We start from the raw sequence: 14,992 nt of genomic DNA on the forward strand, positions 1-14,992 counted from the left end.
TTGCTCCCCAATAATCCTTCAGGTTGCAAAGAAGTTTTTTTCTGTTAATGAGAGATCTTTAGTTCCAAAGAAACACTGCTCATTCATGTGCTCTCTCACACACTCTTGCTCTTTCTGCTTAGTTTTCTCTACTGAAGAACTTGGAACACTCTTAGTAACCCAACTCTATAATGCACTCACCTCCATCCCTAGGACTCCCCCAAAAGAAAAGACTGTTCCTTCCTAAAATTGGTCAAGCAATATCCCACAGGTAAGTGGACTCCATTGAATTTATATAACGCGGGACTGCTGATGGCCTTGCAAGTCAGTCTGGGACACTTCCACCCAACCTTCCCTGGCTCTCTCCCTCACTGGGCTCACACCTGCACCACAGGCTCCCTGGCATCTCCCTCCTTCCCTGCCCCTTGCCCCACCCCTTTTCTCCCACAGGTAACTGTTCCAATAAAACACGTGCATTTAATCCTGCCTTGGCATTTACCCAGACTAACACATCAGGATTAATAACTTATTTCAATTTATATTTCCCTGAAACTAGCAACTTTTAAATGGGTCCTCAGAAAATGGGTAGACAAACAGGGATTTTGTAAAGTAGACCTCAGATACAGAGTTCCTTTTTCTCCATTCATCCCCGCCTTGAAAAAGAGACTAACAAAAAAATTAGGCTTTTGAATAGTTGTATCAAATTAACACCTTTCCTAATATTGAGAGATTCTTCTTTATGTACAAATTCATCCAGTTTTAATAAGAAGGGAGCAAGTTAGGAACTGTTACTTGAAATTAGCTACTTAGGTGTCTGTTTCTATGATGCAACTGTAAGCTCCTAGAGGGTTGGCATCCCATTTCATTCCTTTTTTTACTGAGTACTGGGTTCGTAGCAGGTACTCAATAAATAATCTACTGAATGGAAGCAGGAAATGCTCAATCACGGTGAAGAATGAAGATGGGGAGGGTAGTTCCTAGACCCTTTGAGGGATATGAAAAAACGTAAAGTATATCTATTATCTTCATTATATAAACCATAGAAAATAAATTTCAAGTTCCACTTTACAAAATATAGAAAGCAAACATCAACAAAAATATTAGCTATACTTGGAATAAGCAAAAGATAAAGTGAGAAAGATTATAAAGAATTTATTTTAAACTGTTGAGAAACTTTGTAACAATGATACTCTATTGGTCAAAAACAGTTATCCTGCCCTTCTAAGAACTGTCCAATACATAACATCTGGATTTAGGAGAATAAGTTGCAATAATCATGTGGTTAGAGCCATAGACTATATATATATATATACACATATGCATATGTTTAATATTATATATATATATATATATATATATATATATATATATATATATATATACACACATATATGTATATATATATATATATACACATATGCATATGTTTACTATATATTATATAAGATCTAGATTTCCTCCTACCAATAAACTTCACCATACTGTAGATGTACTCAAACTTCATTATTTATACACTGCCGCCAGACAGAATTCTATTTCTCCTTTATAAACAAAAAGAAAAGTCCTGTATCATCTTACCACTTCAGGTAAAGGAGTTTCTTTAAAATAAAATATTGATCCATCTAGATGATAGTGGAAAGTTAACATTTACAAAATAATTCCATGACAGTAAATGGAAATAGAACCAAAAGAATTCAGAGTTAGATAATTAGACCCCACAATTTTTGATTCTTTCATTGTCATTAAGAGGAAGAGCAATTTATTTCACCAACTGTTGGCATTTTTGTGATGATTAAATTCTTACTACAGCAATGAAAACAAGTGCATCAGTGGAAATCTCAAACAATGAAGCTTTAACTAGTATTTCCCATAACAGATGAATATGTCTAAATTATACCTTGTCACTGGGGAATTTTTGCTGTACATTAATGGATTTAAAATCTAATTAACTTCCCTATACTGTTTAAGAACACTACAATAATACTGGCTTGACTCATAACTGTTAAGTACACTTAGTGAACTGGAGAAAGTGGAAAAACATATTACACATACCAGAGGCAGAAGAGGCAGAAAACATTTTTCTTCCTTTCCTTTTTATTATTTTCCCCAGAACCTTTTGCAAGTGGGATGAAATTAAAGAAGAAAGATATATCTAAAACAATCTATGGTAATTTAAAATGATTAATTCCAGGTCTTTTAACATATAAAACGCTCTAGTGGAAATTTTAGGTAGAGTAAATCCTGTCGCACTGCAAGTTGTCATGAAAGTATCTGACATCAGGAAGTCTAATTTTTGCACTACAAGCTTAGGAAGAAAATAAAACCATAGCTCTTCACATTTCAAATTAACATGTCACTTTTCCTATGAGTCAACCAAATAACAGATACGAATTGAAGTACCTACCAGTTTTAGGGCGTGATAAAACATTTCATGATGAGCCCCCAGTTAAAGGAACTAATCCTAAAGAATTTAACATGTGCTTTATAGGAAAAAATTAGAAAAGCAAATAATTCTAAGTAGTTAAACGGAAGTAATGAAAAATGAAAATTTTCAACTGAAGGTTAAGGAAAACAAAGAGACCTGTAATTTTAGAAAGTATGACAAATTTGGTAGCAGAATAGAAAAATATGTAATTTTCTAGAAGAGATATTTTTGATTTAATATAGAAAGCAATGAAATTCTGATTATAAAAAGTGAATAGGTAGAAAAGAAACATTTATCCCTTTCCCAAAGATACTATTTTCCTAGTTAAGCTGTCTGAAACCATTCAAACGAATAGAGGATACCTCAAAAAATTGCTCACGAAATTTCATTATAAATGGCTTTTGGTAACAAAATATGGCATACATATTAAAAATAAGCAAGCTTTCATGCTATAGCATTTTCTTTCTTTTCTTCATCCAACAAATATTTATGGAGCCCCTAGCACATAATTAAGCATTATTCTAGTGCTACAGATACAGCATGAACAAAATGGACTAAAATCCTAGCCAACATGGAATTTATTTTCTAAGTGAAATAAATGACAAGCAAGAAAATAAGTAAAAGATCTAGTATGTTCCATTCTACTACTATTCTGTTGTCATTCTGCCCTAATATTGTGCTTTGATTTAATGCTACTGGATGTAGTTTAAGTAAAATTATAATGTGATAAAAGCCTTTTGATATTTCCATAAACCCTCTTGGCCCAGTTCTAAGGTAGATCTGTCTTTAAAGGATTACCATGATATAAACCAGGGATCACCAAACTTTTTCTGTAATGAGTCACATATAAATATTTTAGGCTTTGCAGGCCACCTAGGATGTATGTCACATGTTCTCCATTTTTTTTTAACCCTTTAAGAATGTAAAACCACTCTTATCTCACAGGCTATACAAAAACGTGCCAGGGGCTGAATCTGGCCTCCAACCTCTGCCCAAAATCTGAGTATCTGAGTATCCCTACTTTTAAGTGGCTAGCCTCAGTACTACATTTCCTGGTTTCTTTTACGTTTATTCTTCTGCTCTTTATTATTCATTTTCCAAAATTTAATAAAACATTCTTTTCTAGAGCTACAACACTTCCAACCAGAGCAGCCTCAAAGTCAGTTCCAAAGAGCCAGGCTACCTGCTCTATTTCACACAAGCAACAGAAAAATGTTCTTGGCAGAAAACCCTTCCTAAGTCTCTATGCTTTAGAGAGATATGGTGGTGGAGATTGTAGACGCTCTCCCATGACTTCCTACGGCAGTCACAGAGAAAGTCTAACGTCCCCTTACCTTGCTGGAGGAACATCGATATTGGAAGAAACAACTTTTCGTTTTTGCTCAAGGAGACAGATGGAGCGAGTGTTTTCTTTTTCATGGTCGAGGGCTCGGTTGGCTTTTTTGGTGTCTGCTGTTTTCACATCTTCTTCCATGGCCAAGGGAAACAAGTGTTGATGAGACATTTTTTTACTAGAGTCACGTTTTAAGTCCTCTGGTTGAAATGTGAAGGTCATTTCCCGCTTAACGCTCCCCACCTGTGAAACGAAACACAACAATTCTTACTTGCCAGAACCTCAGCTTTGCATGACTATATGCAGATGACCCTAGAAACGACCACAGATCGGAGACCTCCTTGTTCATGTTGAAGATTTTACAGCTTAAATGAGAAAAATATAACATAAAAATAAAATAGCTGACGTTACGAAGTAACAGACATTTGATGCATCGCCTGTCATCACGCAAACAAAGCAGCGTCACAAACATAAAAGGAAACTTCCAGGCGTACGAACTGTGAAGACTGGACAGCATAATGCTCCTAAAACAAATCTGAATATGTAATGCATCGCTGGTTTCTCTTCCACAACTGAGATACTTAAGTAAATAAATTCTCAAATATTTCACACTAATTATGTTGAATAGAAGAGTGCTATAAACATAAAATGAGCCTTATCTTTGACTATGAATAATGATCTTAACCATACTCTCTCGTTCATGAAGAACTGTCTTTTATCTTTTATCTACAGCAGTTAAGATCTTAATGAAAACCCTTATTAGTAGGATGATAGAAAAATCATTAATTTTTCTTACCATTTTTGACTAAATGCAACAATGCTTCAGTTTAAGACAAGTATAAAAGTAAGCCTCAGGACATGGACTCTGGTTATTTCAGAATTTGTGATGACTAAAAACAAAGACTGAAGTTAGAGATTTTTGTAAAGGTGGTTGGTATTGTGAGGTTTGGAGTGAACTTGTTAAAGTCATGAATGTACAAAGAAGAGCCAGAGGGGACGCCTGGGGGGCTCAGTCGGTTAAGTGTCTGCCTTCAGCTCAGGTCATGATCTCAGGGTCCTGGGACAGAGCCCAGGTTTGGGCTCCCTGCTTAGCAGGGATCTTGCTCCCCCCTCACCCTCTCCCTCTGCCCCTACCATGCTCGTGCTCTCTCCTATCTCACACTCTCCCTCTAAAATAAACAAACAAAATCTTTGAAAAAAGGAGAGTGAAAAAGAAAAGTGATCAGTATCCCACTGCTAAGTGGCCTGTGTTTCAAAATATGCACATCTGTAAGGCATGTCATAGGTCCATTCAACAGTTCATCCTTTTTGTGGACTTAGTCTGTAAAATCCATACATTCTCACTTACCCACTTAAATAGAGGATATGCTTGTTTCTTTCTTAATTTTAGGGAGGAGGAGAAGCTCAAAAAACCTGATCAAATAGATTTAGAATTATATACTGGGGCGCCTGGGTGGCACAGCGGTTAAGCGTCTGCCTCCGGCTCAGGGCGTGATCCCGGCGTTACGGGATCGAGCCCCACGTCAGGCTCCTCCGCTATGAGCCTGCTTCTTCCTCTCCCACTCCCCCTGCTTGTGTTCCCTCTCTCGCTGGCTGTCTCTATCTCTGTCAAATAAATAAATAAAATCTTTAAAAAAAAATAGATTTAGAATTATAGACGCTAAAGCCACAAACATAAGGCATTTTCAGAATAAAATGAGCATATGTATGTTCAATAATGGCAGACTGAAAACGTATGATATTAAAGACCAGAAATTTTCAGACTAAAGGGAAACTCTGAGGTATACATGTTAGAGTCACAAGACCCACACACATATGAGAATTTCCAGAACCCAGGGATGAACTTGTGCCTTGGAATCCAGTTGGCTGGCATGTATCTTTCATATGAACACTGAGCTCTCTTCTCTCCCTGGCCTATACTTGTCAGGGCAAAATGATCTTCTTCTCATGGGGTTCCTGTCAGACCTAGCCCCAGGAAAATGGTTAGCCACTTTCGGTCTTCCCGCAACTCATTAAAAAGTTACCATTATTTCTTAAAATGAGTGCTTTTTGACATCAGTACACAATAGAAAAATAATAAAAAAATATTTCAAACTTCAAAAAATTCAATGAATGTTCAATAAAAATGTAGCTTAGAAAATCAACAAATGTAATTACTAATATTTCAAATATCCAGCACGAGTCACTTTCTTGTAACTTTTTCTGCCTGGAGGTAGGAGAGGGAGGTACTTTTTCACTTCATAGCACATCATTCCAAACCTATGTTACAACAGGGATACACTAAACACCAGGCATAGAAGATGAAAACAAAACCCTGGTTTTGACGATTATAAATAGTTTCCCCCCAAGTGTCAAGTATTACATTAATTAAATATTTAAGTAGTCATTAGTATTAAGTTGTAGCAATAATTGACATCTATACCTCCCTTGGGGCTGACTGTACTGGGTAAATGAATTTAATCCAAAGACAGGGTTAGTGGAGAACGTTACAGGGAAGCTCAGCTTTTAGTTTCAAAATTTTAGGGAAAAAAATCCAGCATTCTAAAGTAAATTAATGCAAATAGAATAATTTCCCATGGAAATTATGTTATATGTCACGCTGTTAGCCAAGACTTCATAAAAATATAGTAATATTCAACAATGTAAGCTATGTCTTCCATAATACATCCTAAACAAAAAATTAATCTCTCAATAGTAATCAGGGAATTTTAGCAATGTAATGGATTTCAAAGACTATTTAGCCCAAACTCCTTATATTAAAAGTGGAACTAAGAGGAGTTAGAAATGGACCAAAGAGGACAAAAAAATATAGCGATGAGTAAGAGATTTTAGATACTTTGAGTCATGGATTCCACTGTTGTAAAACTGCTGGAAGGAGTGGGTGACAGGTGTAGATCTTCATTATATTACTAAGCTTTAAAGTTCACATATAAAGATTACATGTTCTTTCTAATACTCTTTTATCCGTATCAGATATTTACATTTAAAAGTTTTTTTTTAAAAGAAGAGTTCACAGGAAAGTAGAGAGTGGGGAGAGTGCATGAAGTCAAATCTTGAGAAGCTGGGCTCTGAAATGGCTCAGAGGGATAGGATGGTGGCTGGAGAGGATGCTGGACAAGGGAAAATGTTCTAAGATGAAAGGTAATAGAGCATGTTTGAATGCTGAGTCAGAATGGAAAGAAAGGGATGAATCCGGTTAGTAGTAGCAGAAGGGACAGGACCAGTGTCTAGTTGTCGCACCTCTAGCAGATTACCAGAAGCACACAACAAAAGGAACATATGAACACCGATTAAATTTGAACCCCTATTAGATTAGCAGAACAAAGCAGCTAAAGGAAGATATGGTTCCATTTATATGAGATTTCCAGAAAAGGCAAATCTATAAAGACAAAAAAACAGATCAATGATTGCCTGGGGCTGGGGTTGGGAGTAAGAAACTGACAGTAAATGCATGCCAGAGAACTTTCCATGGTGGGGGAAATGTTCTAGAACTAGACTGTAATGATATTTGTATAATGCTATAATTTTATTAAAAACCCTTGAACTGTATTCTTAAAATGAGATGCATATTATGGTATGTAGATTATACCTCAACAGTACAGCTAATTAAAAAAAAAAAAAAGAAGAAGAAGAAGAACTAAGCCGGGAGTAACTGGTGTGGAAAGAATAGTCACAAGAAACTTGAGACCAGAAATTGGGAAACTGTGCTTATAAAGAGGTTCCATAAAGTCTGAGTCTTTTCTTTTTTTTTTTGAAACACAAGTGACATGGCAAGCCAGGCCACTGCAAGCAATTGTATGGTTATATCCTGCATACTGGTAAGATGGGGCTCGATCCTGTTCCCACTCAAGCCACATCCTTTGGCTTCATCACCCAATGAAAAGGGACACTTTTCTCATTCTTCCACCTGGAGAGGAATTTTTGTACATCTGTCCAAAGAGGGCACTCTTGTTTATTTTTTCCCCAATTTGCACAATGCCCTGGTGACAAAAGGAAAAGTCTTCTGATGATCTACATGGCCTGGGCCAAGTTAGCTTCCTTCCTGGAAGCGGATATCAATTAATTATGTGACTCCTATGAGCCAGATAGTTTTGACGATAGAAATGTTGAGGGTATCAGAAGAAGCACTCCATGCTACAGCTCATAAAGAGGCAAAGGTTTCAACACAGAAGACAGCCAGAAACGAAACAAACAAACAAACAAACACAATCTAGAAGGCCCAAGTGACGAATAATAAAGAAAAACAGCAAGACCACTGACTAGGAATTTCTAGGAGGACAAACAAGGCTAAGGTTTAGGAATAATCTTAGTCTAGATTAAGAAAAAATAAAGTGTCTCCTGCCCAGGAAAGGATTCATCTGACTACCCCACACTAAGACTGGACGTCAGAAGGTAGTAGTATTTGACTTTGCTGTCACATTTCATGATGGACGCTGACAAATTGGAACAAACACAACAGAATGATCAGCATGGCAAAGCATCTTAGTAGGAGGAATTGGGAATATTTTGTCTAGAAAATAGAAAGGTTATGCCCCACACATCTGCTCTTAGATGAATGGAGAGCTCTCTTGAAGAAAAGGAATTTGAGTTCTTCTGTATTTCTCTAGAAACGGAGTCAATGGCATCCACTTCTGCTTCTAGCTAACTCCCTTCTGACCTTACAGTTTACTTGCTCTTCGTCTTTTCTTCTTTTTACTCTTGTGCCACATTGTAAATGAAATATTGTGTATCTATAAGAAATATTACTTTCTACTTAACTGTGTTTTCATGGAGTCATAAACTGTGAACTAGGTAGATTCTCAGAAGCTACCTCATCTCACTTAAACATTTTCTTTTTCACTGTTTCTGTAGAGTTTAAATGTACTTTTCATTTTTAAAAGTATTACAAAATATATGCTTGTTATTAAATTTTCAATAAAAATGTGTATAAAATAAAATGGGGAAAGCTTTCTATTCCTCCCCATCCCTTTCCCAGCCCTGCCCAGTCATGTCCAATCTTGAGAGAGAACAGCTTTTAACAATTTACTGCAACACTTCAAATTACTTGAAATGCATTAAATACCTATCAATGTATACATACTGTTTGGAGCATCTATACATGAATGTGATTATACTACATGTATTACTCTGCAACTTATTTTCTCATTTCACAATAAATCATGGGCAACATTTTCATGTTAGTAATAGATCTACTAATTTTTTAAAACACTGAAAACTGTAACCGTTCATGAGATTAGATTTCTTTTCCTGACTGACACTAGGTTCTTTTCAATTTTTCATTATTAAAAATAATTCTACAATGACCATCCTTGTGTATGTATGCATAGAGCTTTATGCATTTGTGCAAGCTTTTTTCTGCAGGAAAAATTCCTGGAGGTTGGAATTTTTGAATCAAACAACCAAAATGTTCTTCACTGGGGAACAAAGTCTGGAACACCCACACGATGGACATACCATTAAGTCACCAAAGGAAGGTCATGAGAATATATCCATGATTTATTAAGAGGAAAACATTTATCCATGATCTATTAAGAGAAACAGGCAAGTTGCAGACTAATACGTTAGGCATGATTGCACTGCATTTAAAAAACAGAGTAGTTTGTTAAAAAGCTATACACCTTAAGGAATAGAAGACTGAATGGGCCAAGAGGGCACTTTGACTTCTTTTCTTATATAATTAGAAATACCTATGGATGGGCACACACACACACACGCACGCACACAATTTTTAGGTGGTGAGATTATGGAAGACTTTTATGTATTTAAGGTTTTCAAATTTAAAAAAATTAACATAAAGACAATTTAAAAAAAAAGATTCACAAAAATTATGAGGAGTAATGCTCTGTGCTAAACGACATATAAGGAAACTGGGACTCTCAACTACTGTTGGAGGGAGCATACATGTTATAGGAGGCCCACCTGGTGAAAGGTAGCAAATTTAAGTGAGCACCCCTTTGTTTTAGCAATTCTACATCTAAGGAAAGAAAAGAGAAAAGCACACAAAGATATTTATCTCAGAACTTTTTTTTTTTTTACAGAACTACTTATAACATTAAACAAATGCAAATTCCTTAAACACATCAATAAATTTGGGGTTAAGTATGCATAAACAAAAGGTATGGTTAAAAACTGAGACGTATCTCTATATTTATTAAAATGGAAAGACATTTAATGTATTAACTGAAAACAAAAGAAATCCAAATAAGTATATGTAATATGATCTCAGGGAAAAGGGATGTGTGCATATAAAGAGGAAGAAAATTCTAAAACGACATTCCAAAATGTTAGGAATGGTTTTCCTTGGGAGCAGATTTATATGCCAATTTTGCTTTCTGTTTTGTTTGCATATAATTTGGTATTTTAAAACCTATGAAGTTATTCCATGATGAAAAAATACACACCATTTTTATATAATTGTTTCTCAAGAATCTGGCACTTATGTAGGTAATACTCTTTCTTCCACTAGCTTTCAATTATTAGTATATATGCATATATTAAAAGAGATAATGAATTACTTAAAATAATATTCACTTGCACTATTATTTTCACTGATTATCAGCACCTCTCAATCATATTGTATTACAATAACTACCATTGAATTCCTTCTTTCTACCCAACACAGAAGCCCTTCATGCAGCACATCACAGATACATGCATTATCCAGTGTAATTTTTTGCATAGGAACAAAGCTTCAGTGTTCAATTATATGAGAACACTACCAATTACTGAGTTAATGAGCAAATAAAACTCGAATTTTTTATTCCAATGAACAGCTTTTGTTTTCCTAAAAGAAGATAAACAGCATAACTATAAATATGATATACTAGGGAAAATTGCAATATTTTAAACAAGACGTTAACGGTATCTATTTAAATCTTGAATTTCTCTAAATGGTGTCCTTTGTAAATTGGATGCCACTTTCTAAGACAGGGACTGAAGCTCATCAGCTTTTCTCAATACAAAAACATCTGGTTTTCACAGCTCATCAGAAAAGAGGATGGCTTCTAACATCAGCCCACTTACTTGATCAATCCCTTCTTCTGTCTACACTCAAGTGCATTCCAGGCCACCTTAATCCTAACACCCTCCCTATGGATTTGCAGAAGTAAGATGCCAAAAAGCATGTGTCAACACTCACTCTTGGAAACTGTCCTTGCTTACTCATCTCAACCCAATAAAATTTGAGGAGTTGGCTCTGGAGATTAACTGGATTTCCAGGAATAATCTGCAGAAAGCCAACCCTTTTGCCTTTTGGGGCTTTCTGCATTTAAGAAAGTAAAATTGAAATTCTGGAAAAGAGAATGAAATTCATGCCATAGCAAAACCACGCTTGGAGTGCAAGCCTTAGGAAGCAAGTGAATAGTCTACTTGGCCAAGCAACTCTTTAAGACTTTTTCATTCACCAGGAAACTAGATAGTCATACCTGAAAAACTTTGTAAGAGAATTTTTCCTATTTCAGATTGTGTTTCCCCACATTAGGATTTATTTTTTAAACTTGCTTTCAAAACACATAAATATACATTACATATTTAGCGACTGATGACCACGGCTATATCAACCACAGTGTGAAATATGTAGTCAGACCCAAAGATTTTCGAACATGTCACACAGAAAGCAAGGGTTATATTAATAATAGGAACAACTGATTGTAAATTAATTTAAAATATTACCACTCAGGGTCATGCTCAAAGAAAGATGGGACTCTTGAGTCAATTGTCAAAAAGTATGTCCAGAAATAGTCAACAGAACTCTACTCATCACTTTAGATTAAATTCTTCAAATTTCATGCTAGGTACACAGAAAAATAAGTTGCATGGCAAATCTATCCAGTCCTAATGAATAGGTGTAATAGAAACACTTTAAAAACAATTGCTTCCAATTGCTAGGCCCTTGATTATACTATTCCCTTAGCCCTCTGAAACCAATGAAGTGTTTGACTGCTTTATCCTCAAGTATATTATTTCTCTGTACCAAGACAGTAAATGGCAGATGAAAGTCAGACTGGTTTTGTGGTGGGAAGATGGGGCAAGAAGTAAAACTCATCACAACAGAGTTGAAACGCCGTGTTAGGTTCTGGCATCATGCATTCTAACCATACAAGTACACCACCTCAGCAATCAGAGCTGTTAATGCTGGGTTTACTACAGCAAGTTTTAACTTTAATATCCTCACAACTTAATAGTCAACAAAGCATGACTTGGCTTGCCTAATGGCAGATTAGTCAGCTGCACATTTAGCAAAGTTATTGCAAAAATCTTTGGTGGAAGACTTCTTGGCTGAAGTTTCAAACCTTCTATTAAAATTATGCAAGTGAGAACACAAAACTTAAGTTTTTTTTTTTTAAATCCTTTCTGAAAAGCCCTGAATGGAAACCCCTACTTCTGTAAAGTACAGTATAGACCTCAGTCTCAGTTAAAGTCACCTGCATATCTTTTCCAACCAAATGTAAGGAGAGAGGGGAAATCAATATCAATGTGGCTCAACCTTATTGGATTTAACTTCAGTATATAGAATTTTTAATTTATCACATCAATTAGGTATTCCATTTGTTTTATATAAATCAATGTTTAACTCAACCAATCATATCCAATCCATGGGAAAATGCTGTGGCCTTTACCTTCCAAATATATCCAAAATCCAGTCACTTCCCACCACCTTCCACAGCCAAACCACCATCACCTCTTGCCAGGATTTGTACGATAGTTTCCTCCCTGGATCCCTGTTTGCATTCTTTCCCCTCCTCCTACATGCCCCAGTTCCTTCTCAGTAGCAGTAGCCAGTCTTATCTCTCAAAAACAAGAGTCAGATCATGCCCTTCCTTATTGCAGAACCCTCCAATGGCTCCCCATTTTGCACAGAATAAAAGCCAAAGTCCTTGCAGTGGCCTCCAGGGCCTCATCTGAGCTGGCTTCTTTCTATTCTTCCTTCTCCCTCTCCTGCTTCTTCCCCAACCTGTGCTGGCCTTGAACGTGCCAGACACACCCCTGCCTTGGGGCCTTTCCACTGGCCACCCGATCTTCCAGAATGTTCTTCCTTCATATACCTACACTGCTTGCTTCCTCACCCTTTCATTCTTTGTGCAAATGTCTCCACCCTCTCTAAAGCTGATGCACTTTTCTCCCACTCCACATCTGCCATATTCTATTTTATATTGTTCTTTAGCGCTTACCATTTCACAACGAACCGTATAATTTACTGTTTATTATGTTTATAGTCCTGGCTGCTCCACCAGCCCAGGATGCTCTTAAGGATAGACATTTTTTGTTTTATGTACTGATGTTTCCCAGCACTTAAAAGAGTGTCTGAAACACAGTGGACCCTCACTAAGTATTTGGGGAATAAATAAATGAATGAATTTTCAGATGATTTTATGTGCTATATAGTAGCACCTACCAATAAAATCTAAGGAGGATGGATGCCAAGTTCCTGAGGCTGCAAAGCATGGGGTTCCTCGGTCTAAAAGAAATCTCCTAAGCTACCAGAAATAGTGAATTGTGCTATATTTAGGGAAGAAATAAGTGAAGCACAGAGTGGTCACATCTTAATCCCTTCCTTATCAAAATATTCAACTTTATTTCATGAAGGACTTTATCTCTAGGAATGTAATCTTTATTTTATAATAAAATCTATAGAGAAAATAGGATTTATTTTACTTTTTAAATTTAGGGACTCTGGACCTTCCTTCTACAAATATCACCAGGTTAATCCAGGACAAACCTACAGAGAGAAAATAAGGCATAATTTCAGAAGCAAGGCACGGTTAAAGTTGTATGATTTTCAAAACTCCTGGGGAGTGAAGATTCCTGGACAGTAAAGTGTTAGGAGCAGGTCATCAAGCAGCCTGGTCCCCAGGGATGCCAAGGGACACTTCCCCACACCTGCCTGTGGCTCCCAGCAGAGCCAGCCACTTGCTCTCCAGGGAATCCTAACATTTGCAGTCGAGAATAACAATGATAATCCATGCCGTCTTCAGTTTCTTCCACATTGGGTTTACAGTGACTGAGCCCCACCTGACGTTTTTTTCTTAGAAGCTTTTTTCTGAAGGCATAGAGGCAGCTGTTTTACTGAGAGACAGTTGACCTATAGAAGACTGTCCATACCAATTGCTGTGACTGCCACACAGAGCCTCAGTGATTGCCACTGCCACTGCCAGTGGCCCTTGGGCACAGAACAGACCTCCGTTGTCTCTAACCTTTCCTTCTTGGAGGCTCTTCCCCAGGGACCCCTCTCATCACCTTACCCCCGACCCATCACACTGAATAGAAGGGCTACTCCAGAGGCGGCAAACTTCACAGGGCCTTTCCCACACCCCTATGGAAGCCCATCCCCTGTCTCCCTGAGGGCCCCTCTGCCCTTCTTCTCAGCATCTCTGAGTTCCCTTGACCCACCTGGCCTGAATCCTAGGCACAAACACACAGCAAGAAAAAGGAGATTCATGGGAACTCAAGCAGTATGTTAAAGCTCATTTTAAACATGGGTTAAATAGTTATTTGCCTCTGACCTGGGAACCAAATCAGGCTTTAAAACATGGTTTCTCTGACCAAACCGCACATTTCCCAAAGTGGTTGGAATAGAACTTTATGGACAGTTGTCGAATGTATTTCTGATACGTATCAATAAAAAGGCAAATCAGTTCTTGAAGAGAATATTGCACAATTTGTCTGGGCACAAACAGGGCCAAGAGAGTCTTTTCTTTCAGGAATCTGATAGGAGAGAGCTAGAAACTGGTGTCGATTAGTGGCGGTGGCTGGAAACGACAGTGCAGGTGACGTGGCCAGGCCGTGTGCACATGAGAAACTAGAGGAAACCAGGGAAGAGTGAAGAGGAGGGATGAGCAGACTCTGGAGAGAAACAGGAGCAGAGGGCAGAAGGATCCTCAGACAGACGGGGTCTGGAGGCTGCCTCATGTCCCCACACTCCAGTCCTATGCCTGTCCACACCTGAGCGCCGGCTGCAGGCTGTCTCCTGCTACAGGCCTCGATCTTCCCCTCATAAACATAATCGCCACCCACCCACCTCATCCCACTTTTCTTTTCTCTCAAACCAGCGCTGATTTCCACTTCTTGCAACAAAAAGCAAAAGTGTGAGACTATCTAACCCAATACCTTGACTTCCTTTGGCCATAGGGCTGTAAAGATAGCTCTCAAACTCAACAGTGGTTGCCACAGTCTGATAAAGCTTGTTTAACTTTCAGAGAGATTAAGAGGCACATTTTCAGAAGAAAAAAGAATAATGGTTGCTCAAGTTTCTTCCT

The 14,992-nt window shown here is 37.4% G+C and overlaps 1 protein-coding gene across 1 annotated transcript in view; it reads right to left on the bottom strand.

Moving 5' to 3' along the window:
- Positions 1-14,992, bottom strand: part of ZNF704 (zinc finger protein 704) — a 230,964-nt gene that overhangs the window by 178,578 nt on the left and 37,394 nt on the right. Inside the window, exon 2 of the mRNA XM_040626004.1 lies at positions 3,739-3,980. Coding sequence (XP_040481938.1) covers positions 3,739-3,980 — 242 coding nt within the window. The remainder of the gene's footprint in view (positions 1-3,738; positions 3,981-14,992) is intronic.

This window comes from Ursus maritimus, unplaced genomic scaffold, assembly GCF_017311325.1.
Source record: "Ursus maritimus isolate PB19 unplaced genomic scaffold, ASM1731132v1 scaffold_9, whole genome shotgun sequence".
NCBI lineage: Eukaryota > Metazoa > Chordata > Mammalia > Carnivora > Ursidae > Ursus > Ursus maritimus.